Genomic DNA, 26,332 nt, shown 5'->3' with positions numbered 1-26,332 from the left:
TTGTGTCTGCTCAAATGCCAGAATGGTGAAGAGTAAAAAGAACGTAGAGGTTGGCTATCTTCAGATGTTGACCTGCACCACAAGAGAGAGAAAAAGCCTCGGCCGCCGACTCTCCGCAACTCCACCCAATTAATTAACGGATCGATTGATCAACGCGCCATGCAACCTACTGAATAGCATCATCATCCTTGATACTTTAGTAGTACTACTATCTCATTTCTACCTACATGAAACCACCGATTGCCGATATATCAAGAAGATGCCTTCACAAGCCGATGACAAGCGCCAGGCTGCCCGCGAAGTCATCGACATTCTTCACGAAATATCAACGCTCCTTGTGCGTGTTTCTTTCCATTCTCCTTTATGGCTTTAGCAAATGTCTTTTTCGATATAGACCACAACTGGCAATGAAGGCTGACATTTGTTTGGTCTGCTAAGAACACAAATCTCGATCGAACTGAGCTATCCCTTTGCGTATCTCTCATCGAGAATGGCGTCAATCCCGACGCACTCGCTGTGGGTTTCCAGCCTCTGGTATACTTGTGCAGAGCCAGCAACTGATTTAGGCATTCTGCTTTTTAGGGCGTCATTGATGATCTCAGAAAGGAGGCTTCAATTACTCAACGTGGCCTGGCTGGCGAGCACGCCATGCAAGAATAAATACTAGATCATGGTGCTCGGGAAACCGCCAGGGCTTATTTCATAGATTAGGTTGGGCGTACTTTTGGTCTTTTTTCTCAATTCAAGATACCCAGTTCTCATACTATAACATTGTCATGGGAAGGTTCTATTTATTATTGATGGAAGGCTTGTTTGGTTGTTGCGTTGACATACATTGTCTGTATGTCTAAGAATCAATGAGCTTGCTATAACTTCTCATGCCTCCCATCTGTCTTGGTATCATAAACTAGACAAAGGAGCATTATAAAAATAATAAGAATGAGACAAAAGGAAAAATGTAGGAAAGCGTAGGTGATGATAATCATAATGCAAGCCTATGATTTTCCAGTATTGTCGGTTTTATTGACGTCCTTCGATGCAGAATTGAGATCGCCAGCCATTACCTCGGTCGTAGCTTTTTTTGTTCGATCATTCTCATCAGCAGTATTCTGATCCTTGGGCTTTGAATCTCTCTCGTCGTCGCTGTCGCCTAGACTAAACGGATCGTTCTCCCCCACAGGAGACGGCTCGACAGTTGACAGAGGTTGCCATTTGCTCGACTTGCTTTTTGCGGAAGATGCTGGCTTGATCGGCTCAGATGAATCGTAGAGGTTGCCGATCTCCTCAGGTGGACCTTCTTGGAAGGACACCTTGCGTCTATCGGGTGAAGGGGATGAGGTCTTATGAAGATCGGTATTGGCGAGTGGCCTAGGAGGGCGTGCGGGAGGAGCTATGATAGAGGTTAGTTTATGACCTTCGATTATAAGAATAGAAAATGCATGGATACTGACCTTCTGAATCTCTCAGCTCGAGTGCAGAGAAATCATCACCCAAGACCTGAGGATCTGCATCATAACGTTCACGATCCCCACTCCGACGGCTCATATCACCGCTCCTCCTTGGACGATTGTAACCTTGGCTTTCACCATAGCTCTGACTGGGCTGAGACCCTTCCGCCTCCTCCTCGCCATCCATCCGTTTCTTTAGATTCTGTACCCAGGAGTTGACCTTCGATTGGGTCTCCAAGAACCCTTTGCGAATGTTGTCGCGGATCACGGGAAGGTCATCTGAAACAAAGTCGATTAGCGATAAGATTTATATTACCCTAAAGAAATATCCTGCTTACCTTCAAAAAAGCTATAATCTCTTTCCTCAGACTGTTCGCTTCCTCTTCTTGTTTGCTCGTATCGAGGGTCATTCTCGTAGCGGGGTTGCGCACGACGGTTATAGTGCTCGGCAAGCTGGCGCGCATACATCTCATCCGATTCAAGTTGTCTCTGCGTTGCAGAAGGACGAGGGGGTTTCGGGGGTGCTAGGTCTTCCTGGGCATTGGGATCGGTCATGCCTGTAGGAACTGGTCAATAACATATAGTAACTAGAGACTTCGGTCTCCACGTACCAAGGAGGGCATGGAAAGCCTGTTCCACGTTCCAGTTGCTAGCCACCAACACTGCCTTCACGACGGAGGCATCGACAGTCGGGAACGCTTCCTTGAGTGTACTTTCGGCCTGCTGCTTAGGGCTCAATGGGCGCGGTGGCTTTGGCGGGGCAGCTTCGGTGGTGCCTCTTTGGGACGGAGCTGAAGGAGCGGAGGCCAACCCAGATTCTTGAGGTTCATCGTCAAAATCCAGAGGTCGTGCTGTTGTTGGGGACTCTGGCTTAGGACTATGTGGTGCAGCCAGTGGTCTGCTGGTCGTATTCTAAGAGCAAAATAAGCTTATGTTACTAGGCGTAGAGAGATTATAGGGGACAACTCACATTCTTGTCTTCTTCCGACATCGTAGGGCAGGGCGTCCAAGATTGAATAATCCTGATGCTTAGCTGAGGTGGCAGGGATCGTGAATTTATATGAGCCCACCAGGCAGAAAGAAATATTCTAGAGACTGCGCGATACTCCAAGACATCAGCCACTCTTGTTGGTGATCCGCGGTGACGTTGAAGCCACGTGATAGAATAGTATTTGATGAGTAATCATCTCCATACAAACGCATTATCCATTTGTTTCTTGTGCTTGCAACTGCATAACGTATTGGGTGCTACATGCCGATGGTTTGAGGTTTTCAAACTACATAGCTATCGTGTTTCCAATATGCCTAAATTGCGTCCACTAAACAACTCTAGATTCCTTGTTTGAAAATCCAGGGTGTTTCAAGTGCATCGTACATTATAATGGCTTCGGAATTGGAACTCTCCTCGAGCTTTATTCCAGCATTGTACAAGCCTGCGGCTTTATTGCCTATCGCACAGCATAGAAAAAATTTGCTCTATCTAGTGGAAACATACCCTGTCACTATAGTGGTTGGCCAAACCGGCAGTGGAAAAACGACGCAACTTCCGCAGTATTTGGATCAGGCAGGATGGTGTGGGGATGGAAAAACCATAGCAGTTACGCAGGTAAGATCAGGCTTTCTCCCCCACCCTTGCTATTGCTTTCTTTGCGATAGGAAGAACTCTCGGTGGCTAAACAAGTGACTACAGCCGCGACGGGTAGCTGCTACAACTGTTGCTACAAGAGTAGCTGAAGAGATGCGCTGCAAACTCGGCGAAGAAGTGGGCTACTCGATTCGCTTTGAGGATCTTACATCTGCTTCAACAAGGATAAAGTTCCTCACAGATGGAATGCTGCTTAGAGAGGCGCTTGTAGACCCTCTTTTATCTCGGTATTCAGTAATTATGGTTGATGAGGCACATGAGCGATCTCTCAGTACAGATGTGTTATTGGGAATTTTGAAGAAAATCGGGAAGAGACGCCCCGAGCTTAGAATTGTGGTCAGTAGTGCAACCTTGCAAGCTGAAGATTTCCTCCGCTTCTTTGCGGGTGATGGTTTTCAAAGTGGTGCAGAGACCGGTGAGATGGGAGGAAGTGTTGGAAGAATAATTAGCTTGGAAGGGCGAATGTACCCGGTTGATATGCTTTTTCTCGACTCACCTGCTGAAGATTACGTCGATCGATCCGTTAAGACGGTGTTTGACATACACCTGCAAGAAGCTGATGGTGATATTCTCGTGTTTCTAACTGGCCGAGATGAGATTGACACGGCAATTCAATTGATATCTGAGCGGGCTGCATCCCTACACCCGAAGGCACAATCATTACTCCCATTACCTCTCTATGCCGGTCTCACAACAGACCAGCAGATGTACGTTTTTGAGCCTGCGCCAGAGAACACTCGCAAGGTTATTGTGTCGACAAACATTGCAGAAGCCTCTGTTACCATTGACGGAGTCGTGTATGTGGTCGACTGTGGGTTTGCAAAACTTAGGGCATATAACCCGAGTACTGGTGTTGAAACACTGACAGCGGTGCCGATATCAAAGGCAGCCGCTGTTCAGCGGGCAGGACGAGCCGGAAGAACGAAGCCTGGGAAATGTTTCCGTCTCTATACACAGCAGGCTTATGAATCGCTTCCAGATGCCACGGTTCCAGAAATCCAGAGGTCAAATTTGGCACCTGTGGTGATGCAGCTGAAGGCACTGGGTATAGACAACATAGTACGGTTCGATTTCTTAACACCACCACCTGCAGATCTTGTGATTCGCGCATTTGAGCTATTATACTCGCTCGGTGCTGTTGATGACTATGCGAAACTTACCAAGCCTCTGGGAATGCGAATGGCGGAACTCGCAGTGGATCCTATGATGGGCAAAGTTCTTCTCACCGCGCAGTCTTTTGGCTGCTTAAGCGAAGTCCTTTCGATTGCCGCCATGGTCAGCCTTCAGGGGGTTGTGTGGGTTCAGCATGAGGGGGACAAAAAATCATCAGAGAGTACACGCAGGAGATTCGCTGTGGAAGAGGGTGACCATCTCACATATCTCAACGTATATCAAGCGTTTGTCACGAAGGGCAAAAGGGACTCTAAGTGGTGCCGCGACAATCTCTTGAATTACCGATCTCTACAACGTGCCGTGAGCATTAGAGCCCAGCTCAAGCGTTACCTTGAACGCTTCGGCATCCAAGTCGATGAAACTTTGTCCGCGAGCCAACGAAAAGCAGACCCAAGCAGAAAACCTGAACAAATCCAGCGATGTCTCACTACGGGGTATTTTGCGCATGCTGCGAAGATGCAACCAGATGGAACTTTCAAAACAGTGAGCGGGGGCTTTACGCTGCATGCTCATCCCAGCTCATTGATGTTTGTATGTACCATCTCCAACATGGCTTATATTCTTATGGCTCTCGTACTGATTATACTTTTCTCCAGAATCGAAAAGCCGATTGGGTCATATTCCACGAAATATTGCAAACAGGCGACAAAACATTCATTCGAGATGTCACGAAAATTGAAAAGGGCTACCTTCTTGAGTATGCTCCTGAATTCTATAAAGTGAATTGATTTGGTGCTCTAGCAGTCGATCTATAGAAATTGACCCAAGTGCTTGACTCCTGTCCGGGCTTCGAATCTGACACTTCAGTTGTACATCTCTATATATGATCCACTGTCTCAAATAAATCGTGGCATAACTTGAATGGCCGTTTTATTGGAGGCGAAATACCTTTGGAAGCTATACCTGCAAACCCTTTCTAAAGAGAAGATTTAAATATACACACATAATACTATAGCAAGAAAGAACAACAAATTTTCTCCATTGAATCAGACTCTTTTTTTTAGAAATATTAGCTTGTATGTATTCAAATGCCATAGCATCTAGGGCTCAGGGTCAACGTCATTGCGTTTAGGTCGGAGCGAAGAAGATCCGCTTTCCTGAGAGCGAAGATTGACTCGACCTCATTCATGGTTCATTCCATAAGAATCCCATTGTCTTGAGAAGACGTTCTTAAGATCCAAAACACTTTTCATAACCCCTTCCAGATGTCTGGACATCATCACCACCATCACGACCATGGCCACTGTCACGGAGAGGACGGCCACGATCATTCCAACGACATCACCCCGGCCATCCAGTCTTTGCTATATTCTCAGATTGATTTCGATTCGATCAATACCCTAAACGGTATCGCTATATCTACCTTACGGTTTCCATTGCCTTGGAAATATTGTTGCTGACTGCTAGGAAACAGAGGCAACCCCCAACTCTGGATCTGCCATTGTCAAAAAGACATGGACTGAGAGATTAAATGATGAGCCTGAGCTCGAGAGCGATGCTGATGAGCAACTGCTCATGTATATTCCGTTCGTTGTCCCCGGATTCTTATGTGGATTGACTCCTCTCGCAAATGTACCCCGCCAAATACCCCTCATCTTATCGTCAGGAGATGAAAACTGCCTTGAAAAGGCTATAGCGATAAATGACCATCAATATACCATGGACACATTGACTAACATGCATTTTACATCCTACAGCTTTACTGGACAAGTAAAAGTGCACTCGCTTCTCATATACACTGCACCAACACCATCCGCTCCGAAAACCCTCAAGCTCTTTAAAAATCGCGACGATCTCGACTTTGCAACCGCTTCCGATCTCAGTCCAACACAAACTATCGAGATACCGCAGCCTATTGCCGGGTCTGACATCTTCGAGTTACCGTTAAACCGGGCTCACTGGAACACTACCACTTCGATCACCCTGTTCTTTGAGGATAATTGGAGTGACGGGGAGGAAGACGTGACCAAGGTGGGCTACATTGGATTCAAGGGCCAGTTTATGGCTCTCAACCGGGAACCTGTTAGTTTCCTTTATGAAGCGGCAGCCAACCCTGGTGATCATGTCGCAATCCCAGGCGTAAGTGGCGTGGGAGGGAGAATTATGCCTGGTCAGTGAGACAGTAGAGCCATCGAGTGAGCATGTTACTGTCCTCCATCGGGGCTATCCCATTCATAGGTAGAGGGTCATTATGCGTCTAATTGTAGAGCTGGACTCTTCATAATCAAAGGATGAAAAATGGTCTAATTTCCGTATTTATTATGCCAATCTAATTAAACACAAAACAAACAACCCCAACGCCAAAAAATGCTTTCTCTATTGCATATGAGACAAAAAAATCCATCGAGGAACAGTGCACGGTCGATAAATCAAGAAGCTGGAACTGCGCTTTGTTCCCTTGCCCTGGCCCTGGCTCTTTCTTTGGCCTGTTGCTCGTGGTATTTCTGGTCCTCCTTTGGAAGCGGGGCTGTAGGAACTTCAGGCAACTTAACAGGACCTTCAGCTTGTCGCTGAAGTTCAGCTAGTTCATCTTCTACTGCATCTTCATCCTGGTTCGACAGTTGCCCTGAAAGCATCTGGCTGATCTCCTGCACCACGATCGTTGATCAGCATGTAAACTTGGCAGTGGCTATTTCGGAAAAGAATTTACCTCTTGGTATGCCCGGGCATCTTCCGTCTCTCCCATGAGTTTGTCGACGCCCTCAATACCGCCCATCTCCTTGTTGATAGCCTGAAGCACCTCGGTACCTTGTTGCAAGCCAAAAAGGACATCCTTCTGCACGAGTGCGAATTCAACTTGACCGGTTAGTTGTTCTAGCTGATCCAGCTGTTTATCTGTCTTCGCGAGGAGCGATTCCTGGTACTTTTTGCGGCGCAGAGCCAGCAGGGCTCGCCTTCGGTCATCGTGAGCGAGACATTCTTTTGCGATTGCAGTTTCGCGGTCGGTGAGGACTGTAATGCGCTTCTGGTACTTGTGAAGCTTATCGCGCTGGTTCTTTAAGTCGAGGATTGCTCTGTGATAGTACCATGGATGTTAGCATGCCCTGATGTGCAAGAGGGGTTAAGCAGGGAGTCGTGAGAGATAAGCGCAGGGGCAAATCAGTCACAAGGACTGCTTGGAAGCAACGTGGAGGTGATCATAGTGCAGACTGTAGACGAAGATAGACGACTTCTCACCGATCTTGAGCTGAAATCTTGGGTGAACTGCTTGTGTTGCCCATTGTCACCGCATATTGTCGTCGGTGCAAGTAGATAGCTTAGATAGAACGATCGATATGCTCCAAACGATAGTTAAGTTACTGGGGGAGGAAATGACGTGGTTCGGAGCCGGCGGTACGGTCTTGATGTATGGTATGGTATTGTGGTATTGTGAATACGGTGCTAGTGGCATTGTCCAATCACACTTCCGGAATCCTTCAGATTCTCCAATGCCCGCCGGCGAATCTTTTCTTCCGGTCGTCCAAATTTATGGAAATTCACAAGTGATGGATTAGCACCGCATCTTGAATCGAATCGAACTCGACAGCAACGGCTTTGGGGGCAAGTGAAGATGCGTCGCGGGGGCAGACCGACCTTGCGTCAGGGCTTGGACCGTGAGGTGAGGGCAAAAAAAGCATTCTATCACCAGATGTTTCCTTTTGACTGACTTCTTTTGTCTCCGCAGGTCTACCAAGTCGTGCGCAAAATCATTGATGAGCAGTCCGAAAAGGACCAGATTCGTCTGTCTGTGCCTGCGATATATGAGAGCCTCAAAAAATCAAATTCCAGTCTGAACAGGAAGCCCAAGAGGATACTAGAAGATAGCATTGAACGGGTTGTGGAGGTAGTGAAGAGTGATGTGCTCGGAGACGACGAGGACGAGTCCATAGAGGGTGACTTCGAAGGGCTAGAGGAAAAGCCAGCGGCAGTATGTGATATACCCACATTTGTACTCATGCGGTCGCCTTGCATCGGGGCTCAAGACTACAGTTTCACGCCCGGAGACTGACTAGACTAGGAGTCCAATAGCCTCAACCGAAGCATTGTAGGCATGTGGAACACAGGCTCCAAACCCTCGAAACCAACCGAGTCGAACGTTGCGGAAAATAATCCTGCGCCTGCAGCTACTTCGAGCAAGAGAAGACAAAATGGAGGCGAATCTTCCTCCAAGCGACGGAAAGCCGATAGCTCAGTCGATAGATCTCCCCCGACTCATGTGAGCCTCACGGACCTGGGCGGGCTGGATGATGTTGTCCAGGAGCTAGGAGATCTTGTCATACTACCCATGACTCGCCCGCAAGTCTACTTGTCATCCAATGTACAACCTCCCCGCGGTGTTCTGCTGCATGGACCGCCGGGTTGCGGTAAGACTATGATTGCAAATGCCTTTGCAGCAGAGCTGGGGGTTCCTTTCATTGCCATATCTGCACCATCTGTTATCTCCGGGATGTCGGGAGAGTCTGAGAAGGCTCTGCGAGACTATTTTGAAGAAGCAAGGAGAATAGCACCCTGTCTCATTTTCATTGATGAGATCGACGCCATCACGCCCAAGCGAGAGAGTGCGCAGAGAGAGATGGAGAAGAGAATTGTCGCGCAGCTTTTAACCTGTATGGATGATTTGGCGTTGGAAAAGACGGATGGAAAGCCTGTGATCGTTCTGGCTGCAACTAATCGCCCAGACAGCTTAGACGCAGCCCTGCGCCGAGGAGGCAGATTCGATAAAGAAATCAACATGACTGTTCCTTCTGAACCTGTCCGAGAGAAAATTCTCCGGGCACTTACGCGAAAGATGCGCATGGCAGACGACCTCGACTACAAGACTTTGGCCAAAAGAACTCCCGGATTCGTTGGTGCCGATTTGAACGATTTGGTTTCTACGGCTGGTGCCGCTGCCATCAAGAGATATTTGGAGATACTGAAATCGAATAGCGGCGAAGAAATGGAAATCGAGGAGGTGGATGACATTAGTCCCAAAATCAAAGAACTACGCCGTCTCATCACACACGCCAAGGAGGCACCCCTCGGAGACGAAGCACAAGTAGTCCTGGTATCAAACGAGGATTTCTTTACTGCTCTTCCTAAGATCCAACCTTCCTCCAAGCGTGAAGGCTTTGCCACTATTCCAGACACCACGTGGGCAGACATTGGTGCCCTAGGTGGAATTCGTGATGAACTTTCCACGGCGATCGTGGAACCGATTAGGAACCCGGATATCTACGCGAACGTCGGTATTACGGCTCCCACAGGAGTTCTGCTCTGGGGTCCACCTGGATGCGGTAAAACGCTCCTGGCCAAGGCCGTTGCCAACGAGTCGCGCGCCAACTTCATTAGTGTTAAGGGTCCTGAGCTCCTCAACAAGTACGTTGGTGAATCTGAGCGTGCAGTGCGGCAAGTCTTCGTACGTGCTCGCTCGTCAGTTCCTTGCGTCATCTTTTTCGACGAGCTGGACGCTTTGGTTCCACGACGAGATGACACCCTTTCCGAGGCTTCTGCTCGTGTCGTGAACACATTGCTCACCGAGCTCGACGGCCTGGGCAGTAGTCGCCAAGGACTTTACGTGATCGCAGCCACAAACCGTCCAGATATCATTGATCCGGCGATGCTTCGTCCTGGACGTCTCGAGACGCTCCTCTTTGTAAACCTGCCCAGTCCATTAGAGCGCGTGGAGATTCTGCAAACCCTGGTGCGCAACCTCCGGATCGAATTCAGCGAGGACATGAGGAGATTGGCAGAAGAGTGCGAAGGATTCAGTGGTGCGGATCTGGGAAGCTTGCTCCGTCGTGCTGGATATTCCGCCATCAAAAGACGCGACACGATTAAATTCGAAGACTTTGTCGCCGCCAAGTCGTTCATTCGACCTAGTGTTACAGATCTGAAGAAGTATGAGAAGCTACGGAGGGATTGGAGCGGTGGCGTTGCGTAAATTATACGCCGTGACCAAAACATTGGACATATAGTGGACATATTTTATGGTTTATAAAATTTTGCTGATTATGCCATGATATTGAGGCTGGGGGTTAGGAGTTTGGGAATACTTTTCATACACATATAGAGCAATGGCATCCTTGGTGCCCGCTTTCTCGGGTCACCTTTGAATCGAGGCGACTTCTAAAAACCAAAAGTTGGATCTACATGGTCAAAATAAAACCGAACTTTTGTAGTATGGATATACCTTGAAAAAAATACTATACACACCAAAACGCCTTTCATGTAAATGCGGCACAAGAAATAGTAAGCAGTAATAGTGCATGCATGACATCCCCGTGTGTAATTACATCCACAAACGACAAGTTCCATCCGCACCTGCACTAACACACCATGCTTCTCTTGGGTGCCAGTCAATATCCAACACACCGAGTTCACCTGTGATCTTGTGGCCCTTGAGGACCTTGAGAGGGACGATAGTGGCATTGCTGAGCATGTCACCCGTGACACTACCATGGAAGACCTGGATGGAGCCATCGTCACTGGCATCGGCGAACAGGGGATAACGGCCACTGGGATGGTACTTAACAGCACGGATAGCTTTGCGGTGGTACCGCAAAACCTTGTAAGGGCGCTGGGAAAGTTCAAGATCATGCCACAAGAGGCGACGGTCGTAAGATCCAACAATGAGGTTGTCTCCGCCAGAAGCGGTGGAGGATGTGGGGTGAATATCGAATGAGGAGATCCAGCGAGCACCAGGTTGGATGATCTTGACGAGAAGTTGACGAGAGAGATCATACGCGCGAACTGTCCGTTGGTTTGCGACAAAGAGGATCGGTTTCGACGGGTGGAAGTGAGCTGTCTGGGGAGGTCCACCACCCTTGATGCGTCGGCGGAAGGGGTACTGGGTCAAGTGCTTGGAAACGGTGTGGATGGCAATGGCCACTGAAGCAGGAGTAGATGCACCAGAGCATACAGTAACAAAGTAGTCACCGCGACGATGCCACGAAATAGACTTGGCCACGTACCGGAGGGGAATGACGACACACACTCCAGAGTCCGCGAGCGAAGACGACGGACGTATCCATTGAGGAGGCGTGTTCTTCTTGTTTGCCTCCGCGCCAGTTGGGGGTGGAATTGAGGCAGCATATCCCCATCCTGCATCAAGAAGCTCAAGACTGGCCTTTTCAATTTCTGGGTCGACAATAGGAGGTACAGAAAGGAAAAGATCGTCACCTGCGGCAGCGGCAAGAATAACAGCATCCTTGCCAGGTCTCCATTGGACCACATTGACCGGGTCCTCTTCACTCAGCTTCGCACTCCACAGCTGGCGACCCGTGAGAAGTTCCCAAACTCGGATGGTTCCATCATCTCCTCCAGTGGCGAGCCAAAGACCGGTGGGGTCAACGGAAAGGGTACGCACACGGCCCTTGTGTCCTCTGAACATCGCAGCACAGGCGGTTGGGAACGGCTTCAGCTCTTCAGGGCTGGGTAGCTTGGGGAGAAGGCTCTCGGGATCAATGTTCAATTTGCTCCTGCGAACTCTAGGAGCAAGGTAGAGATCCAAGCAACGCTCAAACTTCTCCTTGACAAAGTTCTCATATCCAGGAACCTTCCGGAGAGAGGCAAAGTCATTCGGGAGATATTCTCTCTCCCGGTCCTCTGGGTCTGCTTCTTCCCAGGCCTTCCGTTCCCTCTTGTCGGGTAGATACTCGGCAGGTGGGTGGTAACTCTCCTCGTAGCCGGGGGGTGGAAGTTTAGGAGCAGGAACGTGCATAGGGTGATCATGCTGTTCTCCCTCATCAGCCCAGAGATCATAGTTGATCAAATCGTTATCTTCCTCATCGCCCTCCTTTGGTGGCTTATAAGGAAGGATACGGCCTTCTCTAATCGCCTTCACGATCTTCATAACCCGCTTGGCTTCGTGCTTAGAGGGCACGAATCGACGCTTTGGTTCGGGAGCAGCGCTGAGAGGCATAATCTCCTGCTGACTACTGAACCATTCGACGGTTGGCTCATACTGGTTGTAGCCATCTTCAGGAATTTCATTCATCTGGACCTTGCGCAACAATTCGAGTTCATCTTGGCTCAGCTCCAAGGGCTTTCCGGTCGAAGGATCCGTAAGACCAGTCCAGCCCTTGGGGATCTCAATACTATCAAGCAAAGCGTCGAGAGCCTCGCCCTTGGCAGGGCGCATGATCTTCTTTCCGTTAATGTCGTAGCCAATGTGAGGATACTGGTCGTAGAAAGACAGCGGGATATTGCCAATGGTGTTCGCATTATCGTCAGCATCAGAGTAATCCGAGTTGTCATCGGGGTTGATCTCATCGTAGAGATAACGGTCATTTCCATTGGCGTCCTTTTCAATGCGGAAATTCGGTTGCTCCTCCTCGCTGGAGCTTTCATTGTCCTCGGTGGTCGGTCCATCACGCTCAGCAATTTTAGTGCTAGACTTTTTATTCTTCATGTCCTCTCCCTCAGATGGAATCTCGTCACTGTCAATTTCCTCCTCATCTTCATCATCATCATCATCACTGAAATCATCAATCAATTCAATTTCCGAATTGTCTTCGTCACTCGACAAGTCGTTTGCATTATCAGAAAGCGCTCCATCCAAATCTCCTCCATTCAATTCATCTCCAGAAAACACTCCCGCTTCCTCCTCAACATCGCGGGTCACTGCCTTGCGCTTCTTCGAGGCCTTGGTGTCAACCATGGTGTATGAAAAGACGTTGGATTTTGTTGTCTTCACTGCTCTCTGGATAACTTTTTTTTCTTACTTTTTTTTTTTCTTTTCCGCAACGATGCTTCTGTACTCACCGCCCACGTGACACACCGCCCTCCACTGCACATCTTATCGTTTCATCGCCGCCACTTTGGATTAAATATTCGGTACAACAAAGAAAGAAAAAGGAAAGATCCTATTTGCGCTGGAGCTTTGCTGTTGATGTCCTTATTAACTGCATTTGTTTCATCTATCCTGGTCCAGTTATATTCTCAGGATGCCATGCACTGACCAGGGGTGGAACCCACCCCTCCCTCCTTCAATCGCCAATGCTAGTAATGATACTACCCCAGTGCCGTCCCTGAAACGACATGCTGCTTGCGATGAATGTAGTAAGTTTTATTTATTTATAGCTGGGTATAATGAGAAGACAAACTAAACTGTATTCTGTAAAAGGAAAACGAAAGTTGAAATGCTCGGGCGAATCCAAAGGTTGTAGTCGTTGCATCAAGCAGTCTCTCGCCTGTCACTACTCAATACAAAAGCAAATGGGACGACCACCCAAGAAACGAATGCGAGAGGACGACGATGAGGATCCATTGAGGGTCTCTGGCAATGATAGATGGACGGATTTCGATAATAATAATCAATTCACGCCTTTCCACGTCGGAACAGACCCTACTACCACCACATCAGAAGCCTTCGGTTTGTTTCCTCAAGTATATTGTGCCCCAGTTAGAAGACAAGAAGCAAACCTTTTATCTGCGGATGACGAGCATAACCATTCTTGGCAACCAGATCATCTGGGAATGAATTTAAATCCAATTCCCGCAACGAGTAGCCCATGGCCCGATTTTTCAAGTGTGTCCGCGGCAACCTCCAATCCGTTCACAATGCCAGCGAGCTTGCAAGATATGCAGTCTCTTCCTATGACACCTTCTTCCAATACGGATTCTACCGACTCCAGCAACGCTCAGTGTACATGTTTGTCATATCTATATCTATGCCTCAGCCATCTTTCCTCACTTGCCCCTTTTCCGATCTCACAACACACAATATGCTCGTTATTCATTGCTGCCAAGACAGCCCGGGATGTCATCCGTTGCGAAGCATGTCCAAAGAATTTTGCCACGGGCATGCAAAATGTCATGTTTACAGGAACACTCTTGAACGTTGTCGCCGATGCTTGGTTACGCGTGTCAAAGGCCGATGCGGTAGAATTGGGGAAGCAGGCAGCACCGCCCTCCTACGTGACGTTTATGGCTCAAAAGTCCCACAACCCCGCCGAAAGCTGGGCAAAATGGCTTCGTGGGACTGTTCGAAGTGCTGTCATTGGCGGGTCTACTGAACAGGCCGGCCGTGTCCAATGTTCTGATTCGCCAAATCTGCTCTCCCTTATCAAGGAGATGGAGGCACGCCAGCGAAAATGGCACTCAGGGAAGGATTCACATCCGTTACACCGCTCCCCTGCTTCCGACCAATCTGATGGCGATTCTTGCAGTCCATCCCAAGAAGCAGATGAGAGAGATCTTCTATGTCTCCGAGTGGTTGGAAGTGCCAGAGAAGTTATCGCTAAATTCAAATTCGAGCCGTCCGAGTATCCTGATGGGGTGATTTCCTAAACATGAGTGACGACGATACATACATACTGCATTCAAGCAACGAAATTTATGACATATTAGGCGTTTGGTTGAGTCAAAATGTTAGGTGTTGGTACTATATAAATATGATCTTAGTGAGGCTCATTTCTTGCGCTTTCGGTGTCTTTCACTAAGAGCTTCGCTGAGGTCAAGCCATTACCAGCTGAAATAACTCTATTTTGTTTAATAGCTATATTAATTACAACCGAGTACAGACAGTGGCTTTGCGTATCTATGAATGGGCAGGGGAGGAGAAGGTTCTAGTTACTTTGCGACCTCTCCGATGCACCTAGGCTAGGGATTAGGGAGGTGTATTTTGTCAAGCTGCAGCACCGGGTCTGTATCTACTATACAATCTGCTCTTCGTGTCTGCCAGTCTCTGGAGAGCATTTTCACAGCGTTCAATAACCAGTTCGATATTAGAGGTGCCTACGGGAGCTGCTAAGTCTATTTGCCATATACCTAACCCTGGACTAATAGCTATTGTAGTCTGCTATATCTAGCCATTGATGTGTTTTCCCCACGGCTTCTTCAGCCCTCATGTAGTAATAGTCTGGATGATCTCATCTGGATCGTTGCAAATGACCTCAGCATTATCAGACACAGGAAACCAGATGAGCGGAAGGGTATTCCTATAAGTGGTGGAGTGGTTATAGTATTCTTAGCAGACATGATGAACCCAGTGACACACCCCAAATAGTATTGAAGCTCAAGAACAATGAGAAGAGAGATGGTGATGATGTAGAGTTTTGAGCAGTACAGGGAATTCCAGAAGCACCCGAGCTGTCTGGAGTCCTGGGTTGATTGCTGGTTCCATTCTATATCAATAAGATGGCTCATTTACCGTCACCTTGAGCTTGTCATTTTCAAATGCTGTGGGTCAACATGCCTGTCATCGATGTCTAGTTATGAGCAAAGCGAATCATCCACCATGTTGTCTCAAGTCAACCGGCATACTACCTAGGCATAGCTGATCCCACTATTTTGGCGATGATACGGATGCCTACGATCTAGTTTAACTGAATATCAGTATGTGTCAATTCACTTGTTCCTGGGCCATCGTTTTTACAAGGAAGCCAAATATGAAGGATGAGATACAAATTTGAAAGATAATGCAAAAATCAAAGTCGCTCATATGAACTCGAGATTGATGCAGTTGTTATGACCGGTAAAGTGCAAAAAAAACAAAAAAAAAAAAAAATGTTTGTTCATGGGGGCATAATTGAGGGCCGTAAATTTTCAAGATTATTATGAGCCAAAAAAAAATAAAGGAGATTACTCGTCATCGTCGTCGTCCACAATGTAGCGATTCTTCTTCCTCGCAGGGGGCGTTCCACCCCCAGCCGCTTCGGACTCAGAACCCTTCTTTTCAGGTCTTGATTTGGTCGGCCTAGCCTCTTCTTCTTCCTCGCCTTCGGCATCCATGTCATCGTCTCCCTCCAATATGTCCTCGTCGTCATCATCGGCAACTTCTTCGGGCTCTTCATCACTACCAACGAGAAAATCGTCGTCCTCATCGTATTCATCCTCCCGGGTCCGACCACGGCGGTCGTAATCTTCCTCGTCATCAGTGTGGATTTCACCGCGGCGATTGGGTCTGCGTGGCTTCTTCGCGCGGGGTCTAGTCGTGAGCAGTCCATCATCATCTTCCAAGCCGCCTACGGTAAGACCAGCTCCTCCTGTGCGGCTGACACCAACCCGGCGGCCGCGGTCAAGCTCACGGTCTGCGAGTTGCTGGCGGCGGCGAGCTGCCTTCAACTTCTCGCGCTCGGCTAGCTCAGCCTGCCTCTTTGCAAGTTCTGGATCCTCCTTGACTTCAATGACGGGTGCTGATCCATCCACCGTCTTCTTAGTACCACGAGTGGCTGCAGCCAGGGATTCTTGAAGACGTTGAACAGCATCATCAGTTTCCACGGTGGTGGGAAGGACAGTGAGACCGTGGGTCACATGTGAAGTCAATCTGAATACAGAAGAAGTTTCCGCGGCTGCTCCTAGATAAACATGCGAATCCAATTTTGTGTCGTATTCTCCGGACTTGTTGAGAGGAGCAAGCGGTTTCGTCGATATCCTATATTGCTCTTTAGGCGCCGAGGCCAGCTGGAGTGTCATGGAGCCATCTTCCCAGCGAATAACTCGAGCATTCGACTGGAGGAGGGAGGAGTCATTAGGGTCGTGACGCCAGCACAAAGACGTTGCGGCGGTAGCGTACGGGGGAGCAACATAGGTCTCGGGGTTGAACTCCTCGGTTTCGACAGACAGGAAATTCGGAACCGGCATAGTGTAGACCTATCATTGACAGAGTGAGCTGCGATAAACTTCCAACCCATACATCACCGTTCGCCTACCTCTCCATTTGTAGTTGCTGGCTCTGGCGCCCGGCCTAGGCTCAAGTCCATTATGTTCACCGTCTCTGGGAATTCACCTTCCCCGCCATCCTCATAGTCCATGCGATCTCCCCTTCGATCATCGCGGCCCTCGTCATCTCCCGAATCGAGTTGTTCGTCGTCGAGTGTTCGATGATGTTGACTAGCGAGGTTGTCAGCATATTGCACCCCCCCCCAGCCGAAAAAATAAAAAGCCATACTCGAGATTTTCTAGACCACCATCCGATCCATCTGATCCAAAGAGATCCGCATCGTCGTCCACATTCATGTTGCCTGCATCCGATCCGACAGGACTCTGGTTCCTTTCCGCTGGAGTATTGCTACGTTCGCTCCCAGACGGACTCTGGCGACCGGCACCACGGCCAGGACGCCGAACTGCATCTTCGTCTGACGAGGACATGGTAAGAGAGAAAAAAAAGATAAGTATTCCCGACGGCAGAAAAACAAAGAGCTGGCAAATCACCAGAGATTCAGAGATAAATCAAGGTCTTTTCTCTAATTGGCATCAGAAAAAGTGTACCAGACACAGATGTCGCCAAAACTAAAACCAGAGACGTCTCTAGGTCAGAATTGGTGGTGAGAAGAGTATCTGGAGAGCTTCACTTCGCAGCACAACCCGGGGAGTCTGTCGGAGACAGAGGTTCCTCCGGTCCGTGCCACATTTGGTTTAGCGCGTGGCAGCTCCACGGGCCAGACCGATTATTGGGAGAATCACCGCCAAGTTGCCCTGCACCAGAATATCTCAGCTGCCCCCTCACTATTCCCTATTTCCCGCCGGTCTTTCTTCTTCTCCTTTCTATCTGTCTGGCTGGCTCTTGGGGTATATATCTATCAAAATGGCGACCTTCTTCCAGAGTGTGTAAGTGTTTCCCTCTGTTGATTTTCAGTCGATCATCAGGTGGTCATTGTTCTGTTGTTCTGTTACTGTCTCCTTATCCCCCTCCATCCTGCAGAGTGATTAGACTCGGCGCCACGGGCACAAAGGGAATAAAAAGGAAAATTCCCCGTCCTATTGGCAAGCTATGAGCCTTGTTTTCTTTCATATTCTTTTCCATCCTTTTTCGCTCATCCCAATACTGCTTCTGTTTCTTACCCTGTATCTTCAATTGGGGCTGTCTGTAACTAACTGACTTGGACACTTCTAGTCGCCAAGGGTTTGGCAGAGGTGGAAACAACAAGAACAATAACAATAATAATAACAACAATAACAACGCTCCCAAGATGAACAACGGAAGCCCAGCTCAGTCGCCCGTCACTGCTCAGGCTCCCCAGGTGGCCCCTCTTCCCAACTCTCCGTCATTCTCGTCAACCATGTCGATGGAGAGCTCTGGCGCATATGATCCCGATGCCCCCAAGTACTTCTTCCAAGAAAAGTACGCTCCACTGAACGTCAGAGGAAATTTCTTGACTTTGTGTGCTTGCCCAAAGAATGTTGAGCTGGGAGAATGGCTGGCCCACCAGAGTATGTGGTCTCACTGCCGCTTGAGATTACTTCGGATGCTAATCGTTATTGTAGTTGTCGAACAGTATCGCCTGCTTCACGGTATGCTGCAGATCATTCAGGAAGTTAATGGCGTTACTGGCCTTCCTATCTGCAATGAAAATACTTGCCCAACTATGTCGGCTGGACGGTAAGTTTATGAATAACAAATGAGCCAATGGAGGATTCTCACTGTGGTGCCTTCTAGTCTGACTTATACCTGGCTCGTGGATGGCCGTGCTGCCAAAATCCCGGCTCCCAAGTTCATCAACCGCGTTGAAAAGTGGATCGTCAGCAAAATCCATGACCCCGTCATGTTCCCCACAGACAAGGTCAACGGCTTGCCCGAAACGTTTGCGCTCAATGAGATCACGGGCAGTAATGGATCCGCACCATCCACCCCCAGCGTGGCTCCGGCAGGTGCTCCTACGGATGAGTGGATTGGCAAATCCAGTGGCTTCCCCCAGACTTTCTACAAGGATTGCCAGGGAATTATGAAGCAGATGTTCCGTTGCTACGCTCATCTCTACCACGCCCACTGGCTGAACCCATTCTGGCACATCAACAAGCACGACATTCTCAACATGTGCTTCGTGCACTTTGTTACCGTTGCCAAATACTACAAGCTTGTATCCGACAAGGAGATGGAGCCCATGCAGCCTCTGATTGATCTGTTCATCAAGCAACAGAGAATTCCCCCGGAAGCGCTTGGTGGCGGTCACTGGGCGCAGCAACCCTCCACTAGCTGAGCTAGAGGGGTTTTTCTTCATGAGATGCATCTAGTTAGTCGTTTTTTTTGTTTTGCCATGGGCAGTTAATGTCTCTTCTAACCTGGCGTTGGAAATCGTTTCTCGATTTAATGGTCTTGTTTCATCTTCCTGAATATCCTTTTACTTTGATTGAATTGGGCGAATCAGCGGATGGTATGATGCAAGATCAGAGGGTTTGAGCATTTAGCATGCGGTGTGAATATCCTATTTTTGTTACCCCCTTGCATACTCCATTTGGGCCAGCATCAGCTATCATGTATCTGTCTTGTCAACATTCGATATCACAAGCGTGGTTGTTTTCAGTCTACTCAACCGCAGTGCATTTAACCTCGTGGCGAGGGTTCACCGATGGATGGTATCTTGTTTTTATTTTTCGCCTGGAACTAGCGTAACGTGGAAATGACTGCCTTAATTGGCCGAGAAAATATGAAGAAATATTGAGTAATTAGGATATGGTCTTGTTGGGATTCTTCTCCGTATCATATTGAGCTCCAAGCTCTGACTAGCAGCGCGGTGAAAGGGAGTTGAACACTCAAAAAGGAAATCCAGGGACCTAGAGATGGCCTGCGATCCCACTGGAATCGGCAATTGATGTTCGTCAGATCCATGATTCAACCTTGCATAAGTGGTCCGCCATGTGTTGATGCAGGTACCGATTCACATTGCTGCTGCGTCCCTATGGTTAATCCAGTTGGGCAGAGTCAGGTAAATAATGTGCGATATGCAGCCGTGCACTTGCTTTCCATATTTCCCGAATTTTGAACATGGTTTGCATATATCATCTGATCATTGCACTCTGATGTTCAATCTTTATTGAATTATTGAATCAATGAGAGAACCCTTAGAGATAGACACCATCCTGCCCCTCATCTGCACCTGTATCCCTTGACCCCTGGTTCTCCGCACCATTTACAACAACGGAAGACGGTGTTTGGTTCTCCCCCGAGCTGGCATTTGTATCGGTACTGTTATTGTTGTTGTTGCTATCCTCCACTTCAATCCACTGCTGACCCCGCCCTTCCACTTCCGCTTTGAGAAGCGTAATCCGTTCTCTCATGGAGGTGATAACCCCTTCGTTCTCTGTGATATACCCTTCCAGTTCTCGCTTGTCATCTTCCGTGTCGCATGACTCGGTGACAAAGGTACGCAATTCATCGTTCGAACGGTGCAGGTGGGCGATCGAGTTTCGGAGTTCGGAGACCTTGGCGTAGATGGTGGAGAGGGGGAGCTCCTTGATGGCTTCTGCGAAGAGAGACGGAGGGATGGGGTTGGATTCTTCAGACATCTTAATTTCTCGCCCAAGCGTACTCTTTAAAACTCGATATAGGTGGTTTTTTGTTTGTTTGTTTGTTTGTTGTTGCGATTACAACTGATGATATGAGAATGTCGTTGCTTATCGCTATCATCACGTGTGTCTGTACCTAGATGATAATAGGGTTTTTGAGGTTGAATCGACATGAGTCTCTGCATACTGGTTTCTGTCTGGGCAAGAGATGAGACCAATTTTGATATATTCTTCTCGTTTCTTATAGGCAGTTTCCGTTGGATATCTTCTGGGTTTTAATGACTTGGTGTTTATCATCTGTGATGCTTTGCTTCTCTGATATATACTTCTTTCGTGTATACTCCAGCTATAAAATATCAGCAATAGACCACCATCACATCACACATGCAATATCCCAATCAATGGATATAGCTCTATGTTTCTAACCAACCATCTCAAATTGTTTCTTAATGGCCATCTTTGCATGTCTGTATACTCTGCTTCGGAACAATTCATCGTCGGCTCGGAGAAACAATTATTGGCCATCGTCGGATTGCATCGGCGTTGCGTTTCTCTGACAGTCGATCATTGTTAGTCTCCACGTCCAATCCGAACCAGCTTCTCCCAGCAGGATTCCGATTCCAATCGCTGGATATGAGCAATGCGTTCGGTGTAGCATGGCGGATTCCATGCCCGGGGCTCCGTCCCTTGAGCCTGCTCCCGCCAAATCCAGCGACAACGACGCTCCGCTCAGTCTGTCGCGATCTCCGCATTTCTCCCCCATGGCGTCCATATAGTATATCTAGACGGTCTTTTTCGCCTTTGAATCCGCTCTCCTCTCCTACGTTTCAGTCAGCTGGCCTGGTGCCAAAATTCTTTCCATTTGCCTTCCCATCCAGGTCCTTCCAAACTTCCGGTCATCTACGGTCTCAGCCCCCCCCGGTTGAACATGGTGTGCATCCTTGTTCCCAGCCCCTTTCTGCTGCCGAAATCAATGCGATATTTGGTCGTGGAAGATTCTCACCGGAAGCGGGAAACCGCATTATCGCCGTTCTACAGGGCCGACGTCTCGCTGGTACCCTTGATCTTGATCTCCCCGATGATATAACCCACTCTGCCCGCCAGCCGGCTATCAATGCTGCTCTGAAATGGCTCCGCGCAAATCACCCACTCGATGAAGATGCTGCGATTCTTGCCCGCATTGACAAGGAATATTATGAGGAGGAACAAAAGCTTATCCGTCGAGCAGAGAATTTGGGTCTGTACAAACCACAGAGTGGCTCATATGGTGCAGAACGGGGCGAGTCGAACGACCCCTTCGGAAAGAGTGTTCTGCAAGAGGCGCGAGAGAAGAATGAGGCCAGACTTCTAGAGGAACAAGAACAAAAGCGCCGGGAATGGCTGGAAGGCGAAGAGCTTGACCGTGAAAGGCAGCAACAGCAAATCCAGAACACGGCAGTACAAAAGTTCGAGGAGGCCCCTACTTTGGAAGGTATGGCTATAGAATGGAGATATGATATATTGAAAATTTTGTCTCTGGACAAACTAACAGTATCTTCATAGTCCGTGAGCGAGCGGATCCTAGTCAACGTCCGGTACTAGCATGGGTACAGAAGCACTATATAAAAGGAACGGACTATGATATCGATTTAGAAAAGATGACTACTGTGAGATTGTACGTCACTTATTTTGGATATTGGTTAACCCAGCTTGCAGGCCCGTCGCATTCTGCCAACTCTCGGAGTAACCCTCCTTACACTCGTCCTTTGCTACGCCTTCGCCTTGAACTACGAACCTCCCACACAGAGAGGTCGTATGTGGCCTGATACCCCACCAGCAGCAGCCACAGCCATGGCGATCATTGGAATCAACCTGGGCATCTATGCTTTGTGGAAAGTGCCACCTGCCTGGAGGATGCTCAACCGCTACTTTATCAACGCTCCACTCTACCCGCATGCGCTCGGTGTTGTGGGAAGTGTCTTCAGTCAGCAAACGTTTTCGCATCTTGCGGCAAACATGCTTGTGCTGTGGTTTATCGGAACTAGACGTAAGTTTTGATATACCCCGGAACCCTTTGCGAGAAAATGGATACTGATTGCTTAAGTTCATGATGAGATTGGCCGCGGGAATTTCCTACCTCTGTACATGGCAGCGGGTGTCTTTGGCTCGATGACCTCTATGGTTGCTCATGTCATGATGGGACGACTGATGGTCACATCACTTGGAGCTAGTGGAGCAATGTCTGGTCTTGTTTCTGCTTGGTGCATGCTCAAACCGGAGTACGTATTGTTTGCCTATTTTACTCAAACCGCAGACTAACTTGGAATCAGTGACAGGCTTACCGTCTTTTTCCTTCCTCGCGAATGGCAGGAAATAATATCCGTCCGTGGGTCTGTATTCCTCACCGGGATTGTCGCTTTTGAATTGTTCAACCTGGTGTCTCCATTCAGGGTTGCCAGGGTGGACCACTGGGCGCATCTGGGAGGCTATCTTGTCGGAGCTATCTGGGCAACTGCCTACAATGAAGAAAGGGAGAAGAAGCGACGAGAGGAAATGACATGGTTTGAAAAACTTGTGTCTGAGTAATAGGACAGTCGACGCTACTAGTTTTCGACCTATTCTTGGATAATATTTATGTACAGTACAAATTCTATCAGTGCATTGCAATTTAAAACTTCTTTTCTTTTACAATAAAGTTGATGTTTTGATACTCGATGGTTGAATGTCATCTCAACAAAGAGCTGAAAGAAACTGTGTCGCGAGAGAACAAAGCAACCCTAAGATCTGGCACCCGTCAAAGAGAGCGTGCAGGACCGGGACATTATCGTTGAGTGACTTGAACTAGTGTTATACCAAGTCGAAATAATATCAGTCGAATACGGAACAATACCCTTTGACGTTGAGATTCTCGGATCACCTTGACACCCGCACGAAGACAAAGCGGATTGTTTATAGTATGCTTCAGTCTGTTTCAAGTCTTGACATGGGGAATTTCTTTGTCTGTCTATTTTTAAGGTTCGTGAAACAGGTGTTTTTGAATGAGCCTTTTCTCTCGAATCTTCGCATCAGAGACAAAAGGTGCATTGTCGAAGGCGGTTTCACATGTATTCGAGAACAACAAGTCCAAAAAGAAAAGATCAATGGATTGTCCAGAGAATCCCACAGGTGATCGATTCTTTGATTCTTTTGTTTCCCCAGAGACAAGAGGGGGGCTGGAGATGGAGAGCCTCAGGCGCTGAAGCGAAACGAGAAGCGAGCAGATGTCCCAAAGAGGAAATGCAGCCATCACGCAGGATCAGAGCAGCGATTCTCCTCTTCATCCTGCACGATCTCTCTGCATGAAGATCTCTCGGCGATGAGGTCGCTGCTGATCTGGAGAAGACACTGTAGAGCCATGTAGTCTTGTAGTCCCCTATGTAGTATACAAAGCCTCTTGTTCTCACCACTTTTGATATGTCTTCTTTTCTGAAGAAACTAGGGTCCATTCACAAAGAGTGAATGATACTGTTTTTTTTTTTTTTCATTTCTCTCTCCCCTCTCTTCTTTCTCTTCCTTTTCTTCCCTCTTCACCCACCACCGTTCCTCTTACCTTCACAACCATCTCAAATTCTCTTTGCTTCCCTTTCTACTTCCTCTCCAAGAAATCAAGCTTGCTCTTTTCATCGAAAGTACTGCCTCGCTTTATCTTGTCTTCACTTTACTTTACTGTCACTTTTCGTTCAAAGACTGTATCCAAACAGCGGGAGGCCTTCGACAAGCGCTCCTTTCGCGCCAGCGGACCCGGGGATTCGACCCAGCTATGGCACACAAGATGGATGACTCGGCGGATGAGTTTCCTATGACTACTGTCTTCAAATTGAAGAGAAGCCGGAGAGAGATCAAGTCTAGCCAAGAGTCCCTCGAAGACGAGCCCTCGTTACCCCCGTCTGGTATGGATGCTCAAGTCTTGTCAACCCATCCCTCATTCCATCAACATATAGGAATTGGAAATGGCCAGGTTATTGACGAGTCTGGCAACTTCGCCGAGCTGCTGGGACCAATGTCAATCTCTGAGAACTCTCAGTTGATGTCACCCATGTTCGATAACCCCGTATCATCACCATCGGCTTCCGAGGACTCTGAGTTGGTGTCGCCCCTCTTCAGAAACCCCGAGTTGGTATCATCGTATTACTGTCAAGAATGCCCCCAGTTGATCGCGTCCTATTTTCGTCAAGAAGGCCCCGAGTTAGTCTCGCCTATCTTCGAAGGAGGTTCAGAGCTAGTATCACCGATATTCCAAGAGGGCTCTGGACTGGTTTCACCCATCTTTCAAGAGAATGGTGAACTGATATCGCCAATATTTGCCAATTGCCCCGATCCAGAAGATGACAAGGACGAAGAAGAGTATACCAACGTCAGACATCCGTGGGGTATTGTCGACTATCATCTGTACCTAGCTGGAATTGAAACAGGAAGAAACAATACCCTTCGCAGCAACAGCATGATGGTTTTCGATGGAGACGAATGCCGTCCTTTCTTTTTTGAAGACTTCTTTGACGATTCAACAGACAATCCTTGTGTTTTCGGAAAGCCGAAGATTCTGTTCTGTATTTTACCTATTGCAAACGAGGGAGCTGTGTTCAAAGGCAGACAGTATATCCTTGGATTCGATACCATTGAAAGGACACTTTTTGCCCGTCATTTTCACTGGTCGCCCAAGACCATGGGGGATGTCCGCGCAGACTGGGAAGAGGGTGTCACAGTGTATAGTTTCACGATCCCATCGCTTGCCACCATTCTGAGACGCAGCTTCTCCGAAAGTGACGGGAGGTTAAACATGGGTCTTCTCAGCTGCAGTCCTCTCTGCGAGACGTTCGAAGGGGTGTGTGATGACCCCGGAATGGAAATTGTCCTCGCTGTCGAATTTTGTCAGTGGGTAGTCGACTGTGCAGAAGGCATTTTCGCAATGGATGAAATTGCTGTGGCTAAATTGAGTTACGAGCTCACTTATTACATGGACCAATGTCGCCTGGTTCTTCAACGGGCTTCATACCGTGCGTGGTTCGCAGTTCGTGATGGTCTGTCTATGGAGGCGTACAGCCACAAGCACTCGTACAACCAATACATCAACGACCTTTACACATATGGCAAGTCCACCGATGACGGCAGTCTGCGAAACCGCGAATGGCAACCCCCTAGTGTCGATACATGCAACGAGATCCGGGAAAATCATCGAAACAAGAGCCGCGAAGAGACCGAGAAGAAATTGGAAGACCTCTTTACCCTGCCCAACACTGACACTCCCCCGGAATCCCCTGGAAAGATCTTTGCTAGGATGCTATCGAAAACGGACAAAAGCCAAGCAGCTGTCCTTTTGTACCCCCCGGGAGCTCCCGGAACACCATCGCCTCCACTGCAGTACAGATCAGTGCCCCAACGACCTTTGAGCCCCTGCTCCCCTGGCATCGTGACTCCAGTGCGCGAGGACTTCGAAGACTTCGAAGCTACAGAGTACCATAAAGTCCCTTTGTCACTCCTTTTGATTCGTACCATGGATCTTATCCAGGCGCACCCAGAGTTGGACAAAATTGAGAACCGTGGTCGGTTTGGCTCTCTTTTGACTGACATTGGGGTTTGCGTGAAGCGTGAGCCGATGAATGAATACGCCATGGAGCCTGAAGAACGCGACGTGGGCTTCGACTTTGCACGAGACAACTGGACTCTGGAGCTTCCTGCGTTGATGTACCCCGACACTCCCACTCCCCAGGCTCGTCGTCTCCTCCCTAGCCCTGTTTTGGATTGAGATGATCGCGAGCATCTAGATGGACATGAGTTGGACAATATTGTCAAAACTATGTTCACATCGATATTTCTTTGTTCTTTATTTTGCTGAGTGGAGTTGGTTTCTTTTTATTTTCTG

General features: G+C 48.3%; 13 protein-coding genes across 13 annotated transcripts; 8 read left to right on the top strand and 5 right to left on the bottom strand.

Moving 5' to 3' along the window:
- Window positions 1-259: 259 nt before the first annotated feature.
- ASPWEDRAFT_104320 (mitotic-spindle organizing protein 1) lies at window positions 260-660 on the top strand (the record flags this gene model as incomplete). Its single annotated transcript, XM_040827638.1, has 3 exons — window positions 260-337; window positions 439-516; window positions 583-660. The coding sequence occupies 3 exons, from the start codon at window positions 260-262 to the stop codon at window positions 658-660; spliced, it is 234 nt and encodes a 77-aa protein (XP_040692298.1).
- Window positions 661-995: 335 nt separating this feature from the next.
- On the bottom strand, window positions 996-2,439 carry ASPWEDRAFT_24539 (uncharacterized protein; the record flags this gene model as incomplete). Its single annotated transcript, XM_040832629.1, has 5 exons — window positions 996-1,390; window positions 1,452-1,727; window positions 1,787-2,014; window positions 2,060-2,360; window positions 2,419-2,439. 5 exons carry the CDS (start codon window positions 2,437-2,439, stop codon window positions 996-998), a joined length of 1,221 nt encoding a protein of 406 aa, XP_040692297.1.
- A 245-nt stretch (window positions 2,440-2,684) lies between these two features.
- Window positions 2,685-5,252, top strand: ASPWEDRAFT_149018 (putative ATP dependent RNA helicase). Its single transcript, XM_040829560.1, has 3 exons — window positions 2,685-3,054; window positions 3,139-4,797; window positions 4,863-5,252. Exons 1-3 carry the CDS (start codon window positions 2,830-2,832, stop codon window positions 4,992-4,994), a joined length of 2,016 nt encoding a protein of 671 aa, XP_040692296.1. The 5' UTR covers window positions 2,685-2,829; the 3' UTR covers window positions 4,995-5,252.
- On the top strand, window positions 5,206-6,479 carry ASPWEDRAFT_337729 (PITH domain-containing protein). Its single transcript, XM_040833857.1, has 4 exons — window positions 5,206-5,282; window positions 5,339-5,613; window positions 5,681-5,792; window positions 5,964-6,479. Exons 2-4 carry the CDS (start codon window positions 5,472-5,474, stop codon window positions 6,382-6,384), a joined length of 675 nt encoding a protein of 224 aa, XP_040692295.1. The 5' UTR covers window positions 5,206-5,282; window positions 5,339-5,471; the 3' UTR covers window positions 6,385-6,479.
- A 38-nt stretch (window positions 6,480-6,517) lies between these two features.
- On the bottom strand, window positions 6,518-7,562 carry ASPWEDRAFT_36307 (ESCRT-III subunit protein VPS20). The gene is made up of 3 exons (XM_040834422.1): window positions 7,444-7,562; window positions 6,917-7,280; window positions 6,518-6,854 (listed from the first exon to the last, which is right to left on the bottom strand). Exons 1-3 carry the CDS (start codon window positions 7,485-7,487, stop codon window positions 6,636-6,638), a joined length of 627 nt encoding a protein of 208 aa, XP_040692294.1. The 5' UTR covers window positions 7,488-7,562; the 3' UTR covers window positions 6,518-6,635.
- A 254-nt stretch (window positions 7,563-7,816) lies between these two features.
- On the top strand, window positions 7,817-10,168 carry ASPWEDRAFT_48817 (putative AAA family ATPase/60S ribosome export protein Rix7; the record flags this gene model as incomplete). The annotated part of the gene is made up of 3 exons (XM_040837165.1): window positions 7,817-7,864; window positions 7,931-8,173; window positions 8,264-10,168. 3 exons carry the CDS (start codon window positions 7,817-7,819, stop codon window positions 10,166-10,168), a joined length of 2,196 nt encoding a protein of 731 aa, XP_040692293.1.
- A 348-nt stretch (window positions 10,169-10,516) lies between these two features.
- On the bottom strand, window positions 10,517-12,886 carry erb1 (ribosome biogenesis protein ERB1; the record flags this gene model as incomplete). Its single annotated transcript, XM_040832628.1, has 1 exon — window positions 10,517-12,886. One exon carries the CDS (start codon window positions 12,884-12,886, stop codon window positions 10,517-10,519), a length of 2,370 nt encoding a protein of 789 aa, XP_040692292.1.
- Window positions 12,887-13,071: 185 nt separating this feature from the next.
- Window positions 13,072-14,832, top strand: ASPWEDRAFT_338013 (Zn(II)2Cys6 transcription factor rglT). The gene is made up of 3 exons (XM_040833865.1): window positions 13,072-13,287; window positions 13,352-14,608; window positions 14,689-14,832. The coding sequence occupies exons 1-2, from the start codon at window positions 13,173-13,175 to the stop codon at window positions 14,515-14,517; spliced, it is 1,281 nt and encodes a 426-aa protein (XP_040692291.1). The 5' UTR covers window positions 13,072-13,172; the 3' UTR covers window positions 14,518-14,608; window positions 14,689-14,832.
- A 978-nt stretch (window positions 14,833-15,810) lies between these two features.
- Window positions 15,811-17,319, bottom strand: ASPWEDRAFT_106629 (Paf1-complex subunit LEO1; the record flags this gene model as incomplete). The annotated part of the gene is made up of 3 exons (XM_040827823.1): window positions 15,811-16,821; window positions 16,881-17,061; window positions 17,120-17,319. The coding sequence occupies 3 exons, from the start codon at window positions 17,317-17,319 to the stop codon at window positions 15,811-15,813; spliced, it is 1,392 nt and encodes a 463-aa protein (XP_040692290.1).
- Window positions 17,320-18,140: 821 nt separating this feature from the next.
- ASPWEDRAFT_105256 (Mob1/phocein family protein) lies at window positions 18,141-19,148 on the top strand (the record flags this gene model as incomplete). Its single annotated transcript, XM_040827711.1, has 3 exons — window positions 18,141-18,381; window positions 18,436-18,550; window positions 18,608-19,148. The coding sequence occupies 3 exons, from the start codon at window positions 18,141-18,143 to the stop codon at window positions 19,146-19,148; spliced, it is 897 nt and encodes a 298-aa protein (XP_040692289.1).
- Window positions 19,149-20,010: 862 nt separating this feature from the next.
- ASPWEDRAFT_104655 (uncharacterized protein) lies at window positions 20,011-20,454 on the bottom strand (the record flags this gene model as incomplete). The annotated part of the gene is made up of 1 exon (XM_040827669.1): window positions 20,011-20,454. The coding sequence occupies one exon, from the start codon at window positions 20,452-20,454 to the stop codon at window positions 20,011-20,013; it is 444 nt and encodes a 147-aa protein (XP_040692288.1).
- A 633-nt stretch (window positions 20,455-21,087) lies between these two features.
- ASPWEDRAFT_105452 (rhomboid protease PCP1) lies at window positions 21,088-23,019 on the top strand (the record flags this gene model as incomplete). The annotated part of the gene is made up of 5 exons (XM_040827726.1): window positions 21,088-21,925; window positions 21,997-22,100; window positions 22,150-22,480; window positions 22,538-22,712; window positions 22,764-23,019. 5 exons carry the CDS (start codon window positions 21,088-21,090, stop codon window positions 23,017-23,019), a joined length of 1,704 nt encoding a protein of 567 aa, XP_040692287.1.
- A 1,807-nt stretch (window positions 23,020-24,826) lies between these two features.
- On the top strand, window positions 24,827-26,056 carry ASPWEDRAFT_77359 (uncharacterized protein; the record flags this gene model as incomplete). Its single annotated transcript, XM_040839545.1, has 1 exon — window positions 24,827-26,056. A coding segment is annotated over one exon (1,230 nt), but the record flags the coding sequence as incomplete, so codon positions are not given.
- Window positions 26,057-26,332: the final 276 nt, after the last annotated feature.

The sequence above is a fragment of the Aspergillus wentii genome (genome assembly GCF_001890725.1).
Source record: "Aspergillus wentii DTO 134E9 unplaced genomic scaffold ASPWEscaffold_2, whole genome shotgun sequence".
In the NCBI taxonomy this organism is placed as follows: Eukaryota; Fungi; Ascomycota; class Eurotiomycetes; order Eurotiales; family Aspergillaceae; genus Aspergillus; species Aspergillus wentii.
The sequence above is the reverse complement of the archived record's forward strand: the minus strand, read 5'-3'. Positions and strand labels throughout refer to the sequence as shown.

Excerpts from the sequence above, each read along its gene's own strand:
- ASPWEDRAFT_36307 (XM_040834422.1), bottom strand. The coding sequence starts at position 7,487 with ATGGGCAACACAAGCAGTTCACCCAAGATTTCAGCTCAAGATCG. Across the intron at positions 7,281-7,443 it reads AAGATTTCAGCTCAAGATCG|AGCAATCCTCGACTTAAAGA; the intron begins GTGAGAAGTCGT and ends GTACTATCACAG. Across the intron at positions 6,855-6,916 it reads ATGCCCGGGCATACCAAGAG|GAGATCAGCCAGATGCTTTC; the intron begins GTAAATTCTTTT and ends ATCGTGGTGCAG.
- ASPWEDRAFT_338013 (XM_040833865.1), top strand. The coding sequence starts at position 13,173 with ATGCCATGCACTGACCAGGGGTGGAACCCACCCCTCCCTCCTTCAATC. Across the intron at positions 13,288-13,351 it reads TGCTGCTTGCGATGAATGTA|GAAAACGAAAGTTGAAATGC; the intron begins GTAAGTTTTATT and ends ATTCTGTAAAAG.
- ASPWEDRAFT_337729 (XM_040833857.1), top strand. The coding sequence starts at position 5,472 with ATGTCTGGACATCATCACCACCATCACGACCATGGCCACTGTCACGGA. Across the intron at positions 5,614-5,680 it reads TTCGATCAATACCCTAAACG|AGGCAACCCCCAACTCTGGA; the intron begins GTATCGCTATAT and ends GCTAGGAAACAG. Across the intron at positions 5,793-5,963 it reads CAACTGCTCATGTATATTCC|CTTTACTGGACAAGTAAAAG; the intron begins GTTCGTTGTCCC and ends TACATCCTACAG.
- ASPWEDRAFT_149018 (XM_040829560.1), top strand. The coding sequence starts at position 2,830 with ATGGCTTCGGAATTGGAACTCTCCTCGAGCTTTATTCCAGCATTGTAC. Across the intron at positions 3,055-3,138 it reads AAACCATAGCAGTTACGCAG|CCGCGACGGGTAGCTGCTAC; the intron begins GTAAGATCAGGC and ends AAGTGACTACAG. Across the intron at positions 4,798-4,862 it reads ATCCCAGCTCATTGATGTTT|AATCGAAAAGCCGATTGGGT; the intron begins GTATGTACCATC and ends ACTTTTCTCCAG.